The 26,618-nt window shown below is 42.5% G+C and overlaps 1 protein-coding gene across 6 annotated transcripts in view; it reads right to left on the reverse strand.

Moving 5' to 3' along the window:
- Positions 1–26,618, reverse strand: part of LOC308691628 (integrin alpha-X-like) — a 334,173-nt gene that overhangs the window by 284,405 nt on the left and 23,150 nt on the right. For all 6 annotated transcript variants that reach the window (XM_081367037.1, XM_081367038.1, XM_081367036.1 and 3 more), the window contains exons 6-9: positions 26,242–26,375; positions 2,317–2,462; positions 2,073–2,226; positions 901–1,033 (exon numbers count right to left, since the gene is read on the reverse strand). In XM_081367037.1, coding sequence (XP_081223163.1) covers positions 901–1,033; positions 2,073–2,226; positions 2,317–2,462; positions 26,242–26,375 — 567 coding nt within the window. The remainder of the gene's footprint in view (positions 1–900; positions 1,034–2,072; positions 2,227–2,316; positions 2,463–26,241; positions 26,376–26,618) is intronic.

The raw sequence follows: 26,618 nt of genomic DNA on the forward strand, positions 1-26,618 counted from the left end.
TCTCCGGAAAGCTTGAGTCCCCCTCTGTTGTTGGCCAGCCGCTGCTTGTATGTAAAAGCATAGCTGCAGGTCTGCTCGACACTCTGGGAGACCGTGGAGATCAGCGAGAGCTTCAGCCGGGCAAAACCTGACGGGTCTCTCGCTCCTCAGCGTGTCGTGTGCCGTCGAGCTGGCGGGCTGCAGTGCGGGTTTTCACGGCAACCCAGCGCTTGCTCGGCGCTCTAGGTGCGTGGTCTCCTTGGGTTATCGCAGAACAACAGTGACAGATACACTCTATGTAAGCCCTCTCCTATCGTCCTTCCAGGCAAGAAGGTGTAGAGGTTTGCTCAGGGCGCTGGATGGGGTGCAGCAGCTGTGGCGCTTTGGTAGGGATTCCTATCAGTCGGTCACGACGTACGTCAATGTACGACCGATAAGGGAACGCCGCGGTTACATATGGTAACCCTCATTCCCTGAGGGAGGGAACAGAGACATACGTTCCTTCGCCACATCTGCTGCGACCCGCTGGGGCAGCCAGCTCACCGGCTCGGCTCCTCAGCAAAAAACTGAAGTTCAATCGCACCTTCTGCTCATTTTATACCCGCGCTGCGTGGCTGAACAACTGATGCAAATGATTGCCCGCAAATATGCATTGGCTCGTTTTAGTTTCACTCGAAGTAGATTGTCCTCTCTAGCGAGATTCCTATCAGTCGGTCACGACGTACTTCGCCGTTCCCTCCCTCAGGGAACGAGGGTTACCATATGTAACCGAGACATTCTTGCCAAAACACCAGTGCAGATACAAATTCACCTGTTCCAGCACAAATACAGTCATACCTAATTCTCAACAAGAGAGAAAGCATTTAGGATATCCTTTATTGAGACTTATTTAGATGTAAGTTCTCTACTGTTGCCCAGTACCTTCAATGGAGAATATTTTTTCCCTTAGCTGGTTTAGTATCGTGGTGAGAGCACTGAAACTCTCGGTCTCAAACACAAACTGAGGAGACGAAGCGATCACCTCCAGCTCAGGATAAGAATACTCCTTACCAACCTGTTAAAAAACAAAAATATTTTATAAATTAAAAATAAGATACCCAGCATTTATGGAATATAATGATCTTTAATTTTTTCTGTCATGCTTTTAATAATTTTTACCTGTCTCATTCTTATTTTACTTTGTCTATTTTATGTACAGCACTTTGGCAACCAAAGTTGATTTTAAATGTGCTTTATAAATAAACTGAATAAATATTTTTCAATAGCAGTTACTGTAAAATGGCCAGATTGATTGACTTTTCCGGAAAATACACCATATCTTCCATTAAAATAATTTGTGGAAAATTAATCAGCACTGAGTTCATGTGATCAGCAAGACAAAAACAATGATTTCAGAGATTAACTCCTTATGTTTTCTTTTTTTTTTATCACTTAATGTAAAACTAGCCATATAAACCAGTGGTTCTAATGGATTTGAAAACTACATGCATGTGTGTTGGAGCAGGGTAGGGACTGAATTTTGCACCCCTGCTGTATTGCATTAATAGAAGGTCATTTAAAATTAATAAATATATATATATATATATAAATAAATATATATTATATATATATATATATATATATATATATTTTTTTTTTTTTTTTTTTTTTTTTTTAAATAAAGCATTTCTCCAAAAATGTATTTATAATTGTATTTTTGTGACCATTGCAGTGGAAAACAAAAACACTGTCAGTGCATCCAGACTTTGTAAGTACTCGTACTGGTAATCCTGTGCTTTGTTTACACATAGCATCATAATGATAATTTACTGAATTTTTACTGGTAATATTAAAACTTCTCATCATGGAAAATTGAGAGAACCGATTTAATGTTATTTCTCAAAAGGTCCTGTCGTGGAAAGATTTTACTCCTACTCAGGTCTTGTTCACAAATGATCTCCAAACTGAAATTTTCCGGAAAAGACTGTATGTGTAAAAGCACTTATAAGCTCTAATAGAGGAGTTCTGTGCTAACTGTGCTAACCGCACAATAGAGTTTAAGCTTTATTTAACCTAGAATATTCCTTTAACTTTATTTCATGATTCATGTTTACCCCAATGGCAAATCGTGTGATGTCTCGTTCATTGGCTTTCAGGATTACATTCTTAAATTCCTCTTTGGGGTCATTTGATTTTCCATCAGTGATCACCAGCAATAACTTCTGAGAGTTGCTTCGCATTCCCACCTTCTCAGAAAACATCTCTTCACTAAGGGGGAATGAGAGAGCAATAAACAGCAACTGTTTGGCTTCATATCATAGCAGAACCCATGTATATTACAATTATGGCTACACTCACAGTACAAAACCTATTGCAGAAGGTGTGTATGTATCTCCTTGTGCCTGGGTCACGTCTTTCATTAGTTGGTCAGGGTCTCGATTCACTGCAAAATTCTCAAAATGAAAGACAGCTGATACTCTGGTGGAGAACTTGGCCACTGCCACCTGAGACACAGAAACAATATGAATATGACACCATAGTGATATAAAAAATAAAGGCTGGAATTTTTTGTAATTAAATATTTTTATTCAAACTACATGACTTAAAGGAGAACTCCGGTCAATTTTAACATTGAGCTCATTTTTTTGTAAATTTGGAGTGCTGTCAATACAGAGAACAACGACAAAAATCGGTGTTGCCTACACCGTGTTATCCTCTTTTTAAAATGTGCACCCTGTTGAATTCAATGGGGCAAGTTTTAAACCTGCTTTTAGCCTCTTAACATCCTTGATGTGTCATTACAAGTGCCCAGCCATGTGAGTGATTCCTTCAGAGTGATCACGGGTGAATCTGACTGGAGTAGATGTGAAAGATATTAATAAAAATGTTGTTATTTTATTGTTGTTATGTTATGTTATTTCAGCCAGCGCACATACCTGTATTTACATCCTGTTTTCGGTCGGAGTCCATAGTAATCGATTGTCGAGTTCACACGCATAGGTTTAGTTACCTATGATCACGCGCGTGAACTCGACAATCGATTACTATGGACTTCGACCGAAAACAGGAAGAAAATACAGGTATGTGCGCTTTTTTTTCCTTGATTTTTTTCGTTGTTCTCTGTATTGACAGCACTCCAAATTTACAAAAAAATGAGCTCAATGTTAAAATTGACCGGAGTTCTCCTTTAAAGGAACACTCCACCGTTTTTTCATATTAAACTCTGTTATTCCCTTAACTAAGACGAGTTGATACATACCTCTCTCGTCAGGTAAAAAGGAAGGATAACTATAATGTATGGCGGAATAGCACTTGGGAGCACTTCGACTCGGCGCAGTAATATCATCACTCCTGAAAAATCCTCTCCCCCTCTCCCTCTCACTTCTGTCATTAGAACCAACGTGACTTTTTACTGCGCCGAGTCAAAGTGCTCCCAAGTGCTAATCCGCCATACATTATAGTTATCCTTTTTACCCGCTTAGAAAAGTGCCACGTTTTATTTTGTGTCACCATACTTGGTCGTGTAACTACTCGTGTAACTGTATTTAAATAGGGAAAACGTGGAGGTGTTTGGTCACTTCTAGCTTCATCTCTGTTTGGATCCTAACGAATGAACTGGGCTAAGCTAAGTGCTATCAAAGTGTCGCCGCGCACCAGAGCGATTGAGTGCACGCACTGAGACGAGAGAGGTATGTATCAACTCGTCTTAGTTAAGGGAATAACATAGTTTAATATGAAAAAACGGTGGAGTGTTCCTTTAAATCTTGAACAGATCATAACTAGGCATCATACACCTGCTGAGTCAAAGGTAAGGTAGGTTATTGTTTTATAAACACTTTTTCTTTATACTGGTTGAAATTCTCTTCACATTCTGATAGCAATCAATAGAAGTGGTCTAAATATTAAAACATGTACATATATCTTCTGTGGAAGTCTCAGGACCAAAAAATGTTCGAATGCAATGACACAATGTCCTACCTGCCTGTCAACATATGTACTGTATTTCCATACCTCCGTGTGCTCTGCTCGCGCAGACATCACACGTCATCAGTGGAAAGTAAAGCTATGAGTTGTAGACAGACAGTCACTGAGTGCCACAAACAAACAGAAGCCACCTAGGGTTGTATGATTAATCAGAACTGATTTTTGATTTTGACTTTCAAAGATTATGAAAACAATATTATCAAGGTAAAACGATTATTGTGCCGCTGCCGCATTCCATCCAGTGTACCTTCCTTTCTTTCCCTTCACAGCGGTGCACTTTCGTTCCTCCCTAAAAGCCCAAACATAACATCCAAATCAGCCAAATAAGTAAGTGTTGTAAAACTGTGGGATCTGTGCATTAAGCAGCAAAAGAGACACGGTTCCACAGGTGGCTTTCTTAAAACTTAAAACACTAGTTATTCAATTTGTATTTTCGTTCTATTGTATTTATTTTTCCGTTTTTATTGTAATTAGTATCTTTGTTCATATTGTATTGCTGACTGTTTACTTGCCTTATGTAATTATTTTGAGGTCCTATTATCACTGTAAAGCTGCTTTGAAACAATCCATTTTGTCAAAAGCACTATATAAATGAAGGTGACTTGACTTTTTCTTATGTTCGGAATCTATATTTCAAATAATGTAAAATGATTGTTAGGCTGCATAAATTCACACCCTATCACACCCGATGTATTCATTTCATCATGAGAAGAATGGCATCTACGCTAATATTAGTCTCTCTGTTTATCCCGACATAATCGTAGTCTTCCGGATCCGGGCTGTATCCAGGTCAGATGAAGGACCTGCGCCTAGACACTATCACAACGCAGCCCTGAAGTGCCAGCAGAGATTGTGTCAACTAGACTCTCCCCTGTGGAGGCCTCATCGACATGATAGCCGATTTTTTTCGGGTTTGGGTTCCTTGCCACTGTCGTCACTGGCTTGCTTATATGAGGACACATTGCTTGTTTCCACTGAACAGTACAGTACAGTACGATTCAGGACGGTAAACCCTGATCTAGCTTTCGTTTCCACCGCCAACAGGACCCTTACTTGATAGTAACCCTTACTTGAAATCATTCTTGTGCGAAGAAGAAAGTGTCAATGGAGGACATACAGCAGATCTTGTTCTTGTTTCTCGGCATGCGGCTGTTTGTCACAAGAAGAAGACAAGCTTTGTTTGGGCAAAGGCTGCAGACTGCAAGGAAAAACACAGCCGAAAAAGCATACGCAAATGACGATTCTCGTGTCAACCAATCAATGCTTTGGACTGAGTCTAGCTCCACCCTTCCCTTTAGGTACCGGACTACTGTGATTGGGACCCAACAGAAGGGTAAGGGATAAATTAACTAAGGGTACGTTTACACGACAACGATGTACTGAAAAACAGATTTTTTTTTTCTCTGTACAGATGACAATGTAATCAAAATGATCCCTGTCCACACAGATCTGCAAAAATGACAAAAAACGTCTCAGGTTACGACTGTAACCCTAGTTCCCTGAGAAGGGAACGAGACGATGTGTCAATGACACTTTGGGAACGCTCCTGCGTGATTGTGTCTGAAGGACTTTTGTCAACTAGTCCAATGGCGAGAGTGGGCGTCACGGGCAGGTGACGTCACGACCAGGAAAGGATAAAGCACATCCGGAATAGAACTGTGCTAGCTTCGAAAAGGGCCGAAGCAAGTCACAGGGATGTAGGAAGTATGGCAAAGAAATGTCAGGGAACCAGGGTTACAGTCGTAACCTGAGACGTTCCCTTTCGAGGGAACTCGCGATGCGTCAATGACGCTCTGGAAACGAGAATACCAAAAACGCCATACGAACCAGAGCCTGTCTGTGTGAATACTGCACAACTAAGACAACAGCACCTGAGAACCTGGGGACATGCCCAGGTCGAAGTAGTAAAATCTTACGAACGTGAGCGGAGAGGACCAGCCTGCTGCATACCACATACAGGGATATCTACATATATAATAAGGCTTCTAAGCCGCCATACTCCTGTCCTGGTCTAAAAGCACCACGGAGGAAACGACCAATTCATTATGTTTACTGTGGCAAGCAGGACGAGACTGAGGGCCGTGGGAGAACAGCGTGAGGCCGGTGGCTTGATTACTAATGAGCGGCACCTGTGAGACGCACCGGTCTCGTATCTCTCATGGAGGAGCGGGAATTTTCTTAGTAATGTTAAAACGCACATCAACCGATCACTTGTGTAGCGTTCATGTAAATACTACATTCAGATTCACCAATCGGAATGAATTCAGTTAGACTGAAACAAAAGGTGTGCATGTAAACAAAGCAAAAAGCCGAATCCCGGACATTTTGGACGATCTCGACGGCCGGACTGTCACAGTTCTGTCACCCTTGTTCTGGGTTTTCTCTTGGTTTGTGACAGAGCTGTGACACTCCCGGTTTGTCATTTGTTTGTGTTGTTTGGTCTGTTGTGAGCACATGGCTGTCTTGTTATTTCCTTGCGCCATGTGCTCTCCTGTCTATTGTCTAGCCCCGCCCATCTTGTTATCTGATTATTGGTTAATTTGTCCCACCTGTCTTTCTCGTTACCCTCCTTTGTTTGTTCCCCTATTTAGCCTCCCTGTGTTTGTAGTCCTGTGCTGGTTCGTTTGTCCTGGTTGCTCATTCCTGGTCTTTCCTTCCCGTTTTGCAATTCTGAGTTTTTTGAGTTTGTACCTTGTCTGCCTGTCTATTAAATTTCCTCTGCATTTGAATCCTCGTCTCACATTCATCCATTCCGTGACAGAACGAACCAGCCAAATATGTGGATACAGCGGAGTGAAATTTTTTCTGGCGAGGATAAGGGATCTTCAATTTCCTTGTTTGAATATTTCGCCAGGTGCGCTCAAAGGACTATTGAGGAGGAGAGGACCATGGCAGATGGCGGTCAGCAGAAGGGCAAGCCTTCACCGCTGGTCCCGAAACGGAGGAGAGGAAGGAAGAACCCCTCCGTGACTGTTCCGGTGGTCCCAGTTCCGGTGATCCCAAGGCCGGTGGTCCCTGTTCCTGTGATCCCGAGTCCGGTAATCCCGAGTCCGGTGGCTCCAAGACACAGGAGGAGGAGAAAGGCTCCCTCTGTAACTGTTCCGGTGGTCCCAGTTCCGGTGGTCCCAGTTCCGGTGGTCCCAGTTCCGGTGGTCCCGAGTCCGGTGGTCCCGAGTCCGGTGGTCCCGAGTCCGGTGGTCCCGAGTCCGGTGGCTCCTAACACGGAGACCATCCCGGAGGTGACTGCCGTCCCTGATGCACCGCCCAGGCGTCTTGCTCTGCCCGCACTGCCCAGGCGTCTTGCTCTGCCCGCGCCGCCCAGGCGTCATGCTCTACTGGCCCCGCCCGAGCTGCTCGCAGAGATCCAGTTCCTGAGCCGGCGGTGTCTGGTCCTGAGCCGGCGGTGTCTGTCCTGAGCCGGCGGTGTCTGTTCCTGAGCCTGAGCCGGTGGGGTCTGTTCCAGTTCCTGCGCCGTGGGGTCTGTTCCAGTTCCTGAGCCGGTGGGGTCTGTTCCAGTTCCTGAGCCGGTGGGGTCTGTTCCAGTTCCTGAGCTGGTGGGGTCTGTTCCAGTTCCTGAGCCGGTGGTGTCTGTTCCAGTTCCTGAGCCGGTGGGGTCTGTTCCAGTTCCTGAGCCGGTGGGGTCTGTTCCAGTTCCTGAGCCGGTGGTGTCTGTTCCTTATCCTGAGCCGGTGGTGTCTGTTCCTGAGCCGGTGGTGTCTGTTCCTGTACCATGGCCCCCTGAGGGGTCGTCTCCGCCCTGGCCGCCCGAGGGGTCGTCTCCGCCCTGGCCGCCCGAGGGGTCTTCTCCGCCCTGGCCGCCCGAGGGGTCGTCTCCGCCCTGGCCGCCCGAGGGAAAGTCTCCGCCCTGGCCGCCCGAGGGAAAGTCTCCGCCCTGGCCGCCCGAGGGAAAGTCTCCGCCCTGGCCGCCCGAGGGAAAGTCTCCGCCCTGGCCGCCCGAGGGAAAGTCTCCGCCCTGGCCGCCCGAGGGAAAGTCTCCGCCCTGGCCGCCAGATGGACAGTCTGCTCCACCGTGGCCGCCCGAGGGGTCGTCTCCGCCGTGGCCGCCCGAGGGACAGTCTCCGCCGCCCTGGCCGCCCGATGGACTGTCTGCTCCACCCTGGCCACCCGATGGACTGTCTGAGTCACCCTGGTTTTCAGTCAGGAGCCCGTACCCTCCCTCCCCTTTCTGTGTATGTGTTTTGATCTGTTTATTTTGTCGGATCTTTGGTCTTGTATGTTTGTTCTTGTCTTGTTTGGTATCCCTCCTTGGGAACGCCAGGTGGCGTTCCTTTGTGGGGGGGTAGTGTCACAGTTCTGTCACCCTTGTTCTGGGTTTTCTCTTGGTTTGTGACAGAGCTGTGACACTCCCGGTTTGTCATGTGTTTGTGTTGTTTGGTCTGTTGTGAGCACATGGCTGTCTTGTTATTTCCTTGCGCCATGTGCTCTCCTGTCTATTGTCTAGACCGGCCCATCTTGTTATCTGATTATTGGTTAATTTGTCCCACCTGTCTTTCTCGTTACCCTCCTTTGTTTGTTCCCCTATTTAGCCTCCCTGTGTTTGTAGTCCTGTGCTGGTTCGTTTGTCCTGGTTGCTCATTCCTGGTGTTTTCTTCCCGTTTTGCAATTCTGAGTTTTTTGAGTTTGTACCTTGTCTGCCTGTCTATTAAATTTCCTCTGCATTTGAATCCTCGTCTCACATTCATCCATTCCGTGACACGGACATGTCCGGGAAAAAGAGGATGGTAACCCCTACTACTCAGCTTTCTCCTACTACTCAGCTTTCTCCACAGAACAAGAGCCTGCTAGCTTAGCTTCCAAAAAAACATGCGGGACAGCCCCTACTACTGGCTGTAGTCTTTAGCCTCTGGCCAAAAAATCCTCTGATGACGCAAAATGACGATTTTTGCATCATCTGAGGATTTTTTCCAGACAAAAAATACATAAATATCTCATCTCAGGGGAATATGAGGGTGGAAAGCACGGTAATTCGAAAATACTACAGGTTTTCTACTAATACAAAGCTTAATGCTAAATCCTGAAGTATCCCTTTAATACATACAGTTTCCTCGTGGAGGGAGCTCTGGAGTGAAGTATGGTCTCCACAACCTCAGTTGAGAGACCAAAGTCAATGAGTTGGGCCCCCTCAGAGGCCAAACCCACAGGTTCCAAATCTCTGGGCTGGGGTGAAGGGTCACCCCTTCCACTTGAGACCTTAGGTCCCTCCTGACTGGAATCTCCAAGGGAGAGCCGTCGAGGAGAGACACCAGGTCCGAGAACCAGTCAGCTCGGCCAGTACGGTTCTACTAGTACACCTGACTGATCGTTGAGCCTGTCTGATCGCTGATCGATTGCTCCTGTCTGCCTCGCTGCCTGCTGTGAGTGTGTTTGTTTCGGTGCTGTAAGCTCCGTCTTAGCCTCGCATTTCTTTGTTTTGAACCATCATTTACTACAATTTCTAGTTGTTTATACTACTACTAAATACAGCTTACCCAACATCTCAGATTAACCTGACATCGCTAACGTTAGCTTCCGTTACTACTAGCACAACACGCTAGTAATTTGCTAGCCTATTAACGCGCCACCCGTGCGCTTAGCCACTTTTAATTTATTTTTCTCTTGCGCGCCCGCGCTTTTGAGTTCATAAAAAGCTCAGGTGAGTAAGAATCACTCAACAAACACGGTGAGTAATGTCTTGTCCTGTTATTGTCACCTGCACTTCATGTCACATGTTTAGCATAGCCTTCTCTGTTGGCAATATAGGATTTATATGTAATAAATGCAAGGAATCAGTTAGGCTGATGGAGAAGATTTCAGAACTAGAGACACGCATCCAAACTTTAATTGAGGATAGTAAGAGTGCTAGAGCTTTAGATACTATTTTGGATGCGCCAGTGAACTCTTTACATGACTCGGTTCCATCTGAATTAGTGCCTGAGCAGCCAGGCAAATGGGTGACAGTGAGGGATCGCTCTAGTCGCGGATCAAAAACCACTCTTCCATTCCGATTACCATAACAAATCGATTTGCCCCGCTCAGTGAAACACCCACTGAGAATTCTGTTGATTGTGCCCTAGTAATTGGCGATTCGATCACACGGAACGTGAAAATAGAGACACCAGCCACCATAGTCACATGTTTGCTGGGAGCCAGAGCGCCTGACATCAAAGCAAATTTAAAAGTGCTGGCTAATGCTAATCGTAAATTCTCTAAGATTATTATTCACGTCGGCACTAATGATGTTCGACTCCGCCAGTCGGAGATCACCAAAATTAATATTAAAGAGGTGTGTGAACTCACAAGTACGATGTCAAGCACTGTAATTTGCTCTGGCCCCCTTCCTGTTCGCAGGAGTGATGAGATAGTAGATTGTGTTCACTGAATCGCTGGCTGTCCGCTTAATAATATAGAATTCATAGACAATTGGAAAAGTTTTTGGGGCAAACCTGACCTGTTGAAAAGAGATGGTATTCATCCCTCCTGGGATGGTGCTGCTCTTCTCTCTAGTAACATGGCACATAGTCTTAGAGCTCAAACATGACAATCTGGGGCTCAGGTCAGGAAGCAGACAGACTGGCTTAACGGGCCTCGCGTCACCAAGGTCAGATAAATCCCATCACATAGAGCCTTTTTCACCTAGATATCATCATATAGAGACTGTGTCTGTTCCCCGAATTTGGAAATCCAAAAAAACGTTTAAACCTATCTAAGGTTAAAAATTTAATTGATGTTCAACAAATAAAAAACAGCTATAATACAGATGAGCAAATGCTAAAGCTTGGGTTGCTGAATATTCGATCACTTACTTCAAAAGCACTCATTGTTAATGATATGATTTCATAAACATGAGCCTCGACTGAAACGCAAAGGGGGTGGTGTTGCTGTAATTTATAGAAATATTTTGAAAACCACTAAGAAATCAAGTTTTAAATATACTTCTTTTGAAGTGTTGGTGCTTAATGTAAAAATATATAGTATAAATGATAAATCACGTTTGAGATTTGTGCTGGCTACAGTATACAGGCCACCAGGGCACCATACAGACTTTATCAAAGAATTTGCGGACTTTCTATCAGAATTAGTATTGACTGCAGATAAAATACTAATTGTTGGTGATTTTAATATACACATCGATAATGAAAAAGATGCATTGGGTTTGGCATTTAAAGACATTGTAAACTCAATTGGAGTTAGACAACACGTGTCAGGACCTACTCATTGTCGTAATCATACTCTAGATCTAATATTATCACATGGAATAGATGTTGATGCCGTTGAAATTCTGCAGCAGAGCGATGACATCTCAGATCATTATCTAGTCTCATGTAAATTACACTTAGCCAAGGCTGCAAAGCCAACTCCGTGTTTCAAATATATTAGACCTATCACTCCTGCCACTAAAGATTGCTTTATCAATAATCTTCCTAATCAGTTTCATCTCCTCAGCATCCCGGATAGCTTAGAAGAACTAGATATTGCAACAGAAACTTTTAACTCTCTCTTTTCCAGCACTTTAGACACAGTTGCTCCGTTGCGCTTAAAGAAGATTAAAGAAAATAGTCCAACGCCGTGGTACAACGAGCACACTCAGGCCCTTAACCCTCTGAGGTCGGCAAACGCGCCGGCGCGTTTTGCTGGATTTTCTTCACATTGTAGCACTATAAACTTAAATTACTCCGTCATTTATGGTCATACAGAAAAAAGAAATATAAAAAAAGAATCTGTGATATTTTTACTTTTGTATGTGTCCACTTACAATCAAATCAAAACATTGTGCTTTTGTAAAATAAAGAAAATAAACAGGGTGCGCGTTCTGCCTCTCCGTCGCGGTGAACTTTTTTTTCTTGAGCACGTCTATAAACTGAAACAAAACTCAGCGAATACTTGTCACACATTTATGAGCCATATACCTTTATAAACATTTAAGTGTGTACTTTTAAATGATCGGATTCAAACTGAAAACAAATATTCTCTGTTTAAGTAATTTGTATAAAACCAACAAGATGTCCAGCTTCTCAAACGCTTCCTAATTATTTTTTATTTGAACACGCCCACTCGCGCAAAAGACATTCACATGCAAATCTTCACATGGAACGCGAACGCGCTCGTTACCTCAGAAACAAAACACCAAAACACTTCACAAGTCTCTGCTTTTCGTCGAGTTTGAAAGACACGCCGTGAGCTTGCATTGGATTTAGGCTACCTCAGAAGAAGAAGAACGCGATTTGAAGACAAGAAAGATGTAAGGTAAGAAATTCTCACATATTAGTTTGTTATTGTTGCATAAATTTCACATTGCAGTTGAACTGTTGCTAGATATATGGTGAATATTATAATATTTAGACCCGTGTTTACTGTTACTGTGTTTGTGGATATCTGCTCAAATGTAGATATATGTATATGGTAACCATAATGTTTTATATTTGAGCGCGATCGCGTTTGAATGTATCATATTTGAAGTAACATGATAATCAATATATTTTTCTCTAGCTTAGTTGTTACTGAAATATTTTGGAAGATTTACAGGCTGCTATAGGTTAATGTTATTATTATTTTACTTTATGCAGCACTGCGCATAGCCTATGCCTACAAGGCACAACAAACCTGGTGTTCATTATATTATATATTGTTGGAAACATTTATGTGTGTGTGTGTGTGTATTCTGTGAATTTTAAAAAGCAATTTTAACCAGAAAAATCTAAAATTTATTCCCAAAATAGTGCAGGCCTTTCTCTCACTTTTTTTTTCTTTCAGGGCCCAGATGCCACTCCTGCTGACTTAAACATTCACATGAGTCTCTGTACATGAACATGGTAAAGTGAAAATCAAACACCTTGGAAATGAAAGGTATGTAAAATGTTTTTAGGAATGGCACAAAGGTCTCTGTCTTTGGATAATTGTTTTCAATGAGTGCTTTTTTGTCATTTGTTGTGTATCTTTGGATTATGTTGTGTTGTAAATAAATCCCAAAAATCTAAAAGCCATTCTTTTTTAAATCTCCTCATTCTTTGTGCAAAGTTGCTCAGAATGATAGGGCCTGATAGCTCCTAATAGGGCCGTTAGGGGAGGGTCTTTGTCTTTCTCAGGTGTGAAAAGTGTACATATTAATGAGCTTTTTCACACAAAACACGTCGTAAAATTTTTAAATCAATATATTGTCTTATCTGAATGAGCAGTCAGGGTGATTTTCACATAGTTTTAGAGCAAATATTCTAGGCTACGTCATACAATTTTCAAAAGTCTTGTGAAGAAATAATCAGTATGGGTTTCATGACCTTATTTCAGTGAGATTTTTTTTTTTGTATTTTCACAAACCACGCATAAATGTCATTATCTCAAAACAACAAACTTTTACACACATGCTGCTGATATATTATTGTAGCAGAGTTTGTGCTGAATACAGTGTAATTAGACTTTAGCCATGAAAATGTCACAAGTAACAGAAATAAGCACAAATGTCAGAGCATGTCAGAACACCTCCAGGGCCCAGAAAATAGCTCAGACCCCAGAGGGTTAAGAGAGCAGTCAGAAAAATGGAAAGAAAACAAAACTAGAGGTTTTTCGCATTTCATGGAATGAGAGCTCAATTACTTACAGAGAGGCTTTAAAAGCTGCTAGATCTGCTTATTTTACAATCCTATTAGAAGAAAATAAACATAATCCTAGGTATTTATTTGAAACAGTGGCTAAACTAACGAAAAAGAAAGCTTCAAGCACCGAAGTTTCCAAGCAACACAGCAGTAATGACTTTATGAACTTCTTCACTTATAAGATTGATAATATCAGGGACAAAATTATAACTATGCAACCGTCTACCACAGTATTGCATCAGGCAGTGCATTTAAGTCTCCCTGAGGAAAAATTTGATTCATTCGTATGTTGGCATTAGTGGAATTGCACTAGCATTGTTTAAATCATACTTATCTGACCGTTATCAGTTTGTAGCAGTAAATGAAGAGATGTCTCATCGATCACAAGTTCAGTATGGCGTATGACCACAAGGCTCAGTACTAGGACCGCTGCTGTTCACTCTGTACATTCTACCATTAGGAGATATCATTAGGAAACATGGAATTAGCTTCCACTGTTATGCCGACGATACTCAGCTCTATATTTCTTCAAAACCTAATGAAACTTACCAATTCACAAAATTAACGGAATGCATAGCTGATATAAAAAATTGGATGACTCGAAATTTCCTACTTCTAAATTCTGAAAAAACAGAGATTCTAATTATTGGACAAAAAACTTCCTCACGTAATAACCTAGAATACTGTCTAACACTTGATGGCTGCTGTGGGATTACAAATTTAAGAATATGTTTAAGATCTGCTGATCCTACATGCTTTATAATATCACATGAAACACTAAGGTGAACTACACTGTATTGGGCATTCAAGGTGAACATGATGGCATCAATTTACTGATTAGAAGTCAGCTGTAAGTCAGCTGTCTAAACATTGTAATAGTCAGGGGTTTTGTTAGTCTTTGATCTTCCAACTAAGAGTTGAACTGTGTGTGAATGTTTACCTAGTCTTAGTTCTCGTGACCATGTGTTGTTTATACAATTTGGGGGGTACCATTATCTCAGTTGGGGGTAATTGCCTCTATTGTCTTTAGATGATTAGATGTAGTGGTCAGCCCTAAGTCTGTGTGTAAAGTCAGCACCTTTAAGGACAGCCCACTGAAATGCCTATAAAGAAACCATGTAAAGTTACGTTAGTTAGACTTTGAAGAACACTACAGACGACACACAGCGAAGATCCAAATAAATCACTTCTGCTTATCCCAACGTCTCCTGGTCTTGCGTGGATGAAAGAAAACTTTACAACACTGCTCTGTTAAGTCTTCGCCGTCTGTTAGGAACCTGGGTGTGCTCTTTGATACCAATCTTTCATTTGAAAGTCACGTGTCTAGTATCTGTAAAACCGCATTTTTCCATCTTAAAAATATATATAAATTACGCCATATGCTCTCATTGACAAATGCGGAACAATTAGTTCATGCGTTCATGACCTCAAGGCTAGATTATTGTAATGCTCTACTGGGTGGTTGCCCTGAACGCTTAATAAACAAACTACAGCTAGTTCAAAACGCAGCAGCTCGAGTTCTTACCAGAACCAGGAAGTATGACCATATTAGCCCAGTTCTGTCAAAACTGCTTTGGCTCCCTATTAAACATCGCATAAATTTTAAAATATTGCTGATTACTTACAAAGCACTAAATGGTTTAGCTCCACAGTACTTGAGCGAGCTCTTAACGCATTATAGTCCTTCACGTCTATTGCAATCTCAAAATTCCGGCCAGTTGATAATACCTAGAATATCAAAATCGACTGCTGGTGGTAGATCCTTTTCCAATTTAGCACCAAAACTTTGGAACAGTCTTCCTAACATTGTCCGGGAAGCAGACACACTCTGTCAGTTCAAAGCTAGATTAAAGACACATCTCTTTGACCTAGCATACACATAATACATTATAGACTTCTATAATTCAATATTAGGCTGCATAGATTAGGTCAGCTGGAACCGGGAACACTTCCCATAAATCCTGATGTACACGTTACATCATAAGAAGAATGGCATCTACGCTAATTTTAGTGTCTTTGTTTATCCCGAGGTTTTCCCGCAGCCTGCCGGATCCAGGCCGTATCCAGATCTGATGAAGGACCTTCGTCTGGACCCGATGTCAACGCAGTGCTGAAGTGCCAACTAGTCTCTCCCTATGGAGGATCCCTTTACCACTCTACAGATAAAGCGTCGTCGGGAAAACTCAATTCACGTACCTACCCCGAATTGATAAAATAATATAAAATTCTGAATCAAAATTATAAGGAAACACCAGTACTTTGTTTAGGCTTGGTTGTAGGGAATTCCGAACCTGCGCACATATATTCAAACGCACATAACTATAGAACCGATTCTTAATGCGCATGTGAACGCCATCAGCGTTTCTCACAGGTTCGCGTTTAAAGTTTGTGTAGAGAGAATGGTGTCATCTTAGCGGCCCCAAATTTAATAACAAATGATCGTTGTGACGGAAGCGAATCAATCAAAACTAACTTTAGCTGGAAAATAACTCTATTAAAGAACCGCTAAAAAGCCAAAACAATCTTACCTTAAATTATACGTTTATCTCTGTAAAGTTGCTTTGAAACAACCTACATTGTTAAAAGCGCTATATAAATGAAGATGATTTGACTTGACTTGACTAGTAGTAGAATTATACCGTGCTGGCAGACCTTCTCCAGAACTCCTGGGAGCAGAGTAATCGGGGAAAGACGTACAGACGTAGCCTCGGCCATGTCAATACCACAACGTCCAGCCCCACGGGAGCTGGGTGTGTGAGGGAGAACCACAGTGGACCGTGCGTCGTATCCTGAGACGCGAAGAGATCCACTTGTGCCTGGCCATAAACCCCCCAAATGTGCTCCACCACCTCGGTGTGGAGCCTCCATTCCCCGGGTCTCAGCCCCTGCCTCAATGGGATGTCTGCTCCTACATTCTGATGCCCCGATAATATACTGCTTTCAGGGAGAGCAGCTTCCCTAGGGACCACAAGAGAATCTGGTGCGCCAGTTTGCATAGTGGACGAGAACGCAGACCCCCTGCTGATTTATGTAAGAGACCACCGATGTGTTGTCTGTACGGACAAGCACATGATGGTCCCTCGGGTCTGGGAGGAAATGTCTCAACGCATTGAAGACTGCCATCATCTCCAGGCAGTTTATGTGCCAAGAAAGATGATGACTCCTCCACAGGCCCTGGGCTGAACGGCCTTCCATTACCGCTCCCCAGCCGGTGAGGGAAGCATCTGTCGAGATACTATAGCAACTCAATGGCAAAGAGCTCCCAACACCGGACCCTGGGATAGACACCAGTATTTCCTCCATATATACAAGGCGTGTGATCTTGATCGTATGAAGTGGGTTTCCCTCGGGGAGAACCCTCTGGTTCTGAGCCACCACTGCAAGGTTCTCATGTACAGTAGGCCAAAGGGTATCACAAAGGACGCTGCTGCCATGAGGCCCAACAGTTTCTGTTTGTTTCACAGTGCGTGACTGGCCTAGCTTCAACTCTTTTGTGGCTGTGAGGATAGCAGCTACACGAACGGGCGATAATGTGGCTCGCATCGTGTCTGAATCCCATACCACACCAAGGAAAGGGGTTCTCTGTAGTGGAGAAAGCACACTCTTCTTGGTATTGAGTCTCAACCCCAACTTCTTCATGTGGGATAGGAACCAGTATTTCCTCGATATAACCAAGGCGCGAAGACACCGCCACGTGATCTTGATCGTACGAAGTGGGTTTCCCCTCGGGGAGAACCCTCTGGTTCTGAGCCACCACTGCAAGGGTCGCATGTACTGTAGGCCAAAGGGTATCACATTGGACGCTGCTGCCATGAGGCCCAACAGTTTCTCGAACTGTTTCACAGTGCGTGACTGGCCTAGCTTCAACTCTTTTGTGGCTGTGAGGATAGCAGCTACACGAACGGGCGATAGTTTGGCTCGCATCATGACTGATTCCCATACCACACCAAGGAAAGTGGTTCTCTGTAGTGCAGAAAGCACACTCTTCTTGGCATTGAGTCTCAACCCCAATTTCGTATGTGAGCGAGGACGACATCTCGATGCCGGGCCGCTAACTGTTCTGATTCCGCCAGAATTAGCCAGTCGTCGATGTAGTTCAGAATGCGTATGCACTGCAGCCTGAGCGAGGCCAGAGCTGCATCTACGCACTTCGTGAACGTGCGGGGTGATAGAGCTAGACCGAATGGAAGCACCCGATAATGGTATTATTTACCCCAAAAGGAAACCTCAGGAACTTCCTGTGTTGAGGGAGGATGGAGACAGTAAGTGTCTTTTAAATCTATCGTGACAAACCAGTCCTCAGATCTGATTTGGGTCACAATCTGTTTGAGTGTGAGCATCTAGAACTTGAGTTTCATGACTGCACAATTCAACAGACGAAGATCTAAAATGGAACGCAACCCCCCATCCTTTTTTCGGAATAATAAAGTAGCAGCTGTAAAACCCTGATACTCTGTCGGGTGAGTACATCTGCTCTATAGCTCCCTTCGCTAATAGAGACTCTACTTCTTGCTCCATTACCAGAGCCTGCCTGGGATGTACTAACGTGAGTAGCACCCCGTTGTAACGAGGTGGAGGAGAATTAAACTGGATACTGTAACTTCTCTCTATTATCTGCAGGACCCATGGAGATATATTCGGCAGATTTTTCACTCTGTCATAAATCTACTAAGGGTATCAGTCTCTCAAGACTGGCCTCTGGTGTTAGCCACTTCGGTGACCTTAAGCATACTGGCAAGAAACAACTGAACTGACTGTTTTTGAACCCCCCTCAGAGGGTGCGAGTTTGACACAGAGTCGTGGTGACACTGAGCCATGTGCTCACTGGAGACCGCTGCGCCCCGAGGCACCAAGGGTGGCAGGGTTGGCAGAACGGCCTCCTGAGGGCACCGAGGTGGGGCAGGCACTGTATGCTGAGGTGTACACCGCTCCACTCCAGTCGGGGTTGCCCTCAGAGGTCTGACACCAGTGGCGTCAGGACCTTGGCCGAAGCCTTTTTCGCAGGAAAAATGGTCCTCAGATCCATCTTCTGCTTCAAAGGCTTCTGTTGAGAATGCCATTCCAGTCCCCAATCTTTCTGAGGGGGAGCACAGGAAACGACACTCTGTACAAGGAGTTTGTTAATGGCTATGTCTGCTTCGCCCAGTAGCCCCATTTACGCCTTACCCATCAGCGCCAAGAGTTTCTAACTGGCCTGGAAAGTAATGCCGAGCCTTAAGGGGAGCCTAAGCCGTGACAGGACTGATAGCTCACAAGCATCTGTTCTGCCTTCGGCATCAGTCATGCCCAAGCTCTTTCAACCCAATTTATTAAACATACATTTTTAGAATTGAAAATACAGACTGAAAGGGTTGATCCGGGATCTCATTCTTTATTAGTGGAGATCGGGAAAAACTGGAAGGCCCTGACAAGTTATAAACTCCAAAACTCATTGTACACAGGGGATTGAGATGGAGAATCTTCAATTCCCTTAACTCGATGCTCAGCACATCCATGTCCTCGGAGGTGGACAGCTGCAGCACCGAATTATACCATTTAATTCCTCAAAATTAAATGTAGTAAAAGATCAACCAGACAAGTTAACACGGTCTGGATGAAATGCTGAACTTATACATGAATCTAACTAATGAAAGTCAGATAAGCAAATTTAAATGCAGCCCACTTATTTAATTCCTCAGAATCAAACAGCAAAAAATCAACCAGACAAGTCAACATAGTCTGAATGAAAGGCTGAATATATATATATATATATATATATATATATATATATATATATATATATAGGCTTATACATAAAAAAGTAGTTTCAACATACAATAAAAGAATCATAAATTCATAGCTTGCAATACACTATGTATCTCTTTAATCTATGCATTGTATTTGCATAACCACTCGATTCTTATTGCAGTTTTTTTTAACAGTAGCATGGGGAAACTCCTGATATAGTGCACACACGTTGGTAATGTTTGAATGAACATAGCCCGTCCACTATTTTCATTTTTATATAGAGCTACATGATTCTTCGAACATGCTCTTAATTGATGAGGGTGGTGAGTTTTTATTCCCCTGCATCAATTCTCAGCACCTCTACCTCAAGTCAAGTCAAGTCAAGTCAAGTTTATTTATATAGCGCTTTTCACAACACAGGTTGTATCAAAGCAGCTTCACAGTAATAAATTAGAACAATACATCAATGTTTGTTTCTAGTGGAACGTCTACGTTCGGTAATGCTGATCAATAGTATCGTTGATTGATTAATTCAATTAAATATCCCCAAATATCCCCAACTGAGCAAGCCAAAGGCAACAGTGGCAAGGAACCGAAAAACTCCATCAGGTGACCTAATGGAGAAAAAAAAAAACCTTGGGAGAACCCGGGCTCAGTCGGGGGCCAGTTCTCCTCTGGCGTTTATGAACTAGAGGTCGGATTTAACTGTAGGATTAAAAGTATTATATGAATGCCTGGCTGAAGAGATGCGTCTTTAATCTAGTTTTAAACTGGGAGAGTGAGTCTGAGCAACGAACAGTATCCGGAAGACTATTCCAGAGTTTTGGTGCTAAATGTGAAAATGCTCTCCCTCCTTTGGTGGATCTGGATATCCTAGGTATGACCAAAAGCCTCGAATTTAGTGATCTTAAAGAGCGCGATGGATTATAGGGCGATAGAAGATCGTTTAAATAGACTGGAGCTAAGCCGTTTAGGGCTTTATAAGTCAGTAGCAATACCTTGTAATTAATACGGGACTTTATAGGTAACCAATGTAGGGATGATAAAATCGGTGTTATATGATCATATTTTCTTGATCTAGTTAGAACTCTAGCGGCGGCATTTTGGACTAACTGTAGCTTGTTTATTAAGGATGCAGGACAACCGGCTAATAACGCATTACAGTAATCTAGTCTCGAGGTCATGAATGCATGAACTAACTTTTCTGCGTCAGAAACTGATAGCATATTACGTAGCTTAGCAATGTTTCTAAGGTGGAAAAAGGCTGTTCTTGTAACATATGAAATATGATTTTCAAAAGACAGGTTGCAGTCTAATATAACACCCAGGTCTTTTACTGTAGAGGATGAAGTAACAGGACATCCTACTATGTTAAAGTTGTATTGTGAGAGGTTTTGTGGGTGGTTTTTTGAACCGATAAGTAGTACCTCTGTCTTGTCTGGATTTAATAAAAGAAAATTATGCGTCATCCAATCTTTTATATCTTTAACACACTCTGTCAATTTGGATAATTTAGCGTTTTCATCTGGCCGTGATGAAATATAGATTTGAGTGTCATCAGCATAACAATGGAAACTAATTCCATGTTTCCTTATAATATTTCCAAGTGGCAGCATATATATTGAGAATAATAGAGGGCCTAACACAGATCCCTGCGGCACTCCATAGTTTACTGGAGTTATGATAGATTTTTCTCCATTTAAATAAACAAAATGGTAGCGGTCAGATAAATACGATCTAAATCAGCTTAATGCTTGTCCTTGAACACCAGTATAATTTTGTAGTCGATCTAAGAGTATTGTATGATCTATAGTATCGAACGCAGCACTAAGATCAAGTAAAACTAATATTGAGATACAGCCTTGGTCAGAAGCTAAAAGTAAATCATTTGTGATTTTAACGAGCGCAGTTTCAGTGCTATGATGCGGCCTGAATCCAGACTGAAACTTTTCATAGGTGTCATTTTCTTGTAAGAAAGAGCCCAGTTGAGCGGACACAACTTTTTCTAGTATTTTAGACATAAAAGGTAGATTTGAAATGGGTCTATAATTTACTAGATTATTCGGATCTAATTGTGGTTTCTTAATGAGAGGTTTTATAACTGCCAATTTAAATATTCTTGGAACATGACCTAAAGATAAAGACGAGTTAATAATATTGAGGAGAGGCTCTTCCACTACAGGTAACACTTCTTTCAATAGTTTAGTTGGTATGGGATCTAATAAACATGTTGTTGTTTTAGAGGAAATGATAAATTTATTTAACTCTTTTTGTTCTATAGTTGAAAAGCACTGTAATTGTTCTTGCGGCGTGATAATTGAGGCTGAATTATAAGGCGCGATTGAGGATTGAACGTTTACAATTGTGGTTCTGATGTTTTCTATTTTCTCAGTGAAGAACTTCATGAAATCATTACTACTAAACTGTAATGGAATACTTTGTTCAGGAGACATCTGTTTATTTGTTAGTCTCGCCACGGTGTTAAATAAGAACTTAGGATTGTTATGGTTGTTTTCTATTAGTTTGCGTAGATGCTCAGCCCTGGCCGCTTTTAGGGCCTTTTTATAACGTGACATACTGTCTTTCCATGCGATTCTAAAGACCTCTAAGTTGGTTTGTTTCCATTTACGCTCTAAATTACGGGTTTCTCTCTTTAGAACACGCGTAGTACTGTTGTACCATGGTGCTTTACTTTTCTCTCTGACCTTTTTTAATCTAATGGGCGCAACAATATCCAATGATCCAGAGAGAATGGTGCTCATAGTGCTAGTTAATTCCTCAAGTTCATCTGTTTGTTTGGGTTCACTGAGCAGCTGAGACAGATCCGATAAGCTGTTTGAAAAATTATCTATGGTGGATGGAAGGATTGTTCTGCCTAATCGATAACGCGGCGCAGCATGATATATTACAGGAGTACGTAATATGCAAGTTACCATGTAATGGTCAGTGACATCGTCACTTTGTGGAATGATATCTATATCGGTTGGATCGGTTCCATGTGATATAATTAAATCGAGTGTATGATTAAATCGATGAGTCGGTCCGGTAATGTTTTGCTTGACCCCAAAGGAGTTTAATAAATCAGTAAACGCAGCCCCTAACGCATCATTTTGATTATCTACATGGATATTAAAGTCTCCAACAATTAATGCTTTATCGAAGTTAACTAATAGGTCTGAGAGAAAATCTGCAAACTCTTTTAGGAAATCAGCGTAAGGCCCAGGCGGTCTATATACGGTAGCCAAGGCTAGAGATAATAGGGATGTTTTTCTATCATCTAAGAGCGTAACATTTAGTACAAGTACTTCAAATGAAATAAACTTATAACCCGTTTTCTGAGTAACATTGAGAAAATCTCTATAGATTGTTGCAACACCGCCGCCACGACCATTCAGACGGGGCTCATGCTTATAGAAGTATCCAGGAGGAGTAGACTCATTTAAACCGAAATAATCATTTGGTTTAAGCCAGGTTTCAGTAAGGCAAAGTACATCGAAGCTATTATCTGTGACTATTTCATTTACAATAACTGCCTTAGGTGTGAGTGATCTAATGTTTAAAAGACCTAGCTTTAAAAATTGTTTTTGATTACCAATAGCAACATTTTCTGGTTTAATAACAATTAGATTTTTTCTAGATCCTGCAGTAGATTTATGATTTGATCTCACTAAACGAGGAATAGACACAGTTTCTATGCAATGTTCTACACTATTTATATCAGTTAAATTGGTGCAGCAGAGACTATGATTTGGACTTTTGTTTACTAGTCAAAAGGTATTTAACATTTTGGAGATGTTATCTGACAGAAGATCCGATCCGAATCTGTTTGGGTGTAAGCCATCAGCACGGTAAAGCCTAGGACGCTCCCAAAACAGATTCCAATTATTTACAAAGAGAAGTTTCTGCTCATTGCACCATGACATTAACCATTCATTAAGCGCAAATAATCTACTAAACTTTTCATGACCTAGTCGGTACGTGGGAAGCGGTCCTGACACAATAATCGTTATATCAGGCGATGTGCTGCGTACCGTATCGATCAGATTCCTGAAGTCTTTCTTCAAAACTTCCGTCTGGCGCAGTCTGATGTCGGCCCCTCCCGCGTGCAGGACAACGGTTCCGACGCGCTCGTTCAGAATCTCGGGAACGTGAGCAGCGACTTCGGAAACACGAGCACCAGGAAAGCAGTGACTATGCACCTTACTTTTATTTAACGTAGCGTGTACGTGTCGAACGATGGAATCGCCGATGATCACAGCATCGCGTTCTGTTTCGCGAAGAGGGGAGAAGCGGTTTTGTGTGGATATCTCGAAAACCGGGAGGGTCGGAGAGAGTTTTCTTGGTCTAGACCTGACTCGCGACTTCCGCTGCGGAAAAATCCAGGCTTCGTGATGGCATGTTGGAGCCGGAGTGAACGAGACCATGGCTGATCGCGACCTCGACGTTCGGGACCGATGTTGAGGAACGCACGGAGTAGACGAGGTCGGAGTCAGCGGGTTAGTAACATTAATCTCTGATTTGTGTGCCTCGGCGCGCGATGTTTCGAGAGCCAAACGCCGGTCTATCAGCTCGGCTTTTCTTACTAAAAGGTCGTGGATCTGTTTCTCAACAGCTTCCAGCTCAGACTGCACCGCGTGCAGCTCAAATGTGTCCTCACCTGCACCAAAAGGTAGACTACTTACATTTGATATATTCGCCATTTTAACAGATGGACAGTAAGTTAAGTTAGCAACGACGCTACCAGTGGTGCTATCAATATTAATACTAATTTATGGCTTAAGTCTTGGATATAATCCGTCTTTTCAGTGGTACGGGTGTAGAGTAGACGCACGATAGGTGAAAAATGTTTGTTTGTAACTTAAATGAGTGCGGAGAAGACGCGTTCAGCCGTGATCCACGGACGTAACCTATAAGAGTATCCAGCGTTGGATCACAAGGCTTGAGACGCGTCTGCTCAACAATCCGCGTTATAACTATGAGGTGAGGAAAAGTAGAAAATGTTCGTTGTAAGTGAGTTTAAAGAGAAATCAAGAATTATAAATCAATCGATGGAGCTCCAAAGACAACAACGCGCTCAGACGCGACGCATGCGCATTCGAAACAGGACCTCCTCAGAGATAGACTGCTGAAACACCAGGCTCTCTTAACCAGGGTGGAAGAAGCCGTGGCGCGGGCTTCCGATCCCAGAGAGAGAGCGCTGGAACCCCTGGGTAAAGGCAACGAAAAGGCAGAGCCTGTCTCTAACCCCTCCGTGAGAGCCATTTGCGAACCCCACAATACCAGCTTCCATGCTGCCTCGGCAACAACGGGGCCGGTACTGCGAGGAACACGAGCCTGAACACCCTCCTCAAAGAGTGACAAGCGGGAGTAAAGTGATTGTAACTCGCAATGCTCGTAGTCAGCGCCCTCGAACACTGACAGATTATGCTCCATTCCAAACATACAACACATACATCGTGTGTATCCCCACCCGTAAGGAAAGAGGGCAGGGAGGAACACACGAACTAAGGTTGTTTTGTTCGCCATAATATCTATGCTTGTGACTGATATAGTGACAGACAACAATAAATAAGACAGACAGTATGTAACACAGAGCGCTTGCTGAGGCACAGAAGCTAGCGCGGTTCTATTCCGGATGTGCTTTATCCTTTCATGGTCGTGACGTCACCCGCCCGTGACGCCCACTCTCGCCATTGGACTAGTTGACACAAGTGCTTCAGACACAATCACGCAGGAGCGTTCCCAAAGCGTCATTGACGCATCGCGAGTTCCCTCGAAAGGGAACACTGTATTATGCATACCAGACAGTTGGCAATGTCACTTTGTAAAGAAAGACTACACGCCTGCGCACACACGCATTCAATATAGACTTAACACGTAATATGCATGTCCATGAAGTTTACACAGAGATGAAAACTTACACTTTGAAAATCGAGGTGTCATGTAAACAGCCCCTAAAATAATAACTAATAATTTTTACAACCGAAATGAATCAATACTGAACTTACTTAAACTGGACAATGACTTTCTTCTAGAGCTGCTGTACAGCCAAAACAATCTTTGTTGCATTCATTTCCTGTTATCAATGTAAAGCTGCTTAGAAACAATCTGTATTGTAAAAAGCACTATATAAATAAAGGTGACTTGACATAAGTTAACCTTGTATAAGTTCCTGCTTAAGTATCGATAATTGTGAAATTTTACATTTATTTAAAACTACTCATATCATGAAATAAGACTTTGATCCTATTACCCACCATAACAATTATAAATCACAAATAATTGTTATTATGATTTTTGCAATAATTGAGCAGCCCTACAGCCAACTTTTACAGTTCCTCCAGAACCAAAACAACAAGCTTATGCTGCATTCACGCCATTCCATAACCGTAATTACGAGATGGCAACCCGGGACGTTCTATTCACTTAATGAGTTGTCATAGACAGAGCGTTTCACGTCCTCAGACTCAGATTTATGCGTTTCTATGTCACCACTATCAACGGTGAAATGAATCTGCGGCAGTCAGGTGGTACAAGTAAGAGTTATTTACATTCATTATTATTGAAATGTAATGTGCTTTGAGACATGAGGTAATTTAACGCCGTCTCTCGTGACGTTTTGCAGACTCTGCTGTGTGTGTTTATGTGTTTTGAAGGAGGCGTGGCTTTTGAGTGCACTCTGAAGGGAAGGTGGGATCTCATGTTTTCAAATCTAGCTTGCTATTGCTAGCCTCTCCGAAATTGCCAACTCTACGTTTAAATGACTACAGAGAAAAACTGGGCATCACACACTAAACAACTGAGAAATATAGGCCTACTAGACTTTCAAGTCATTCAAACACCAATGTTCGCCCAAAATCTATAGACTGGCTATGACTTTCGACAACTAGTGTTGACTACTCCAGAATGAAAATGGGGAAAAATATGGGCAAAAGTTGTGTATCACAGTCTTTAAAGGCATAGACATACACGTGTACATACACACCTGGGCTTGTGTGTCCAAGAACATGGCAATCAAGTTCTTGATGAATCTGATCATCATTTCAAAATTTTCAGCAGTGATACTGCCTGAGTCATCAAACAGAATAACTGCATCCAGCGGGGGAATAACATGACACTCTGAAACACACAAAAACACAATCTGCAGGTTGACATAAAATTACATTGCAGCAGTGTTCCACCTTAAAATCCACCTGAAAACCTAAAGCATATACAATTTGCACATATAATGATTTGGTCACTAATTGCAACCTAGCATATATTTAGAATGGATATTAGCCTATAGTTGGAACACTGTTTTTTTTATTTATTTATTATTTTTTTATTGTTATATATATATATATATAATATATTATATAAGGA

The sequence above is a fragment of the Scardinius erythrophthalmus genome, assembly GCF_964197995.2.
Source record: "Scardinius erythrophthalmus genome assembly, chromosome: 5".
NCBI classification, from domain to species: domain Eukaryota; kingdom Metazoa; phylum Chordata; class Actinopteri; order Cypriniformes; family Leuciscidae; genus Scardinius; species Scardinius erythrophthalmus.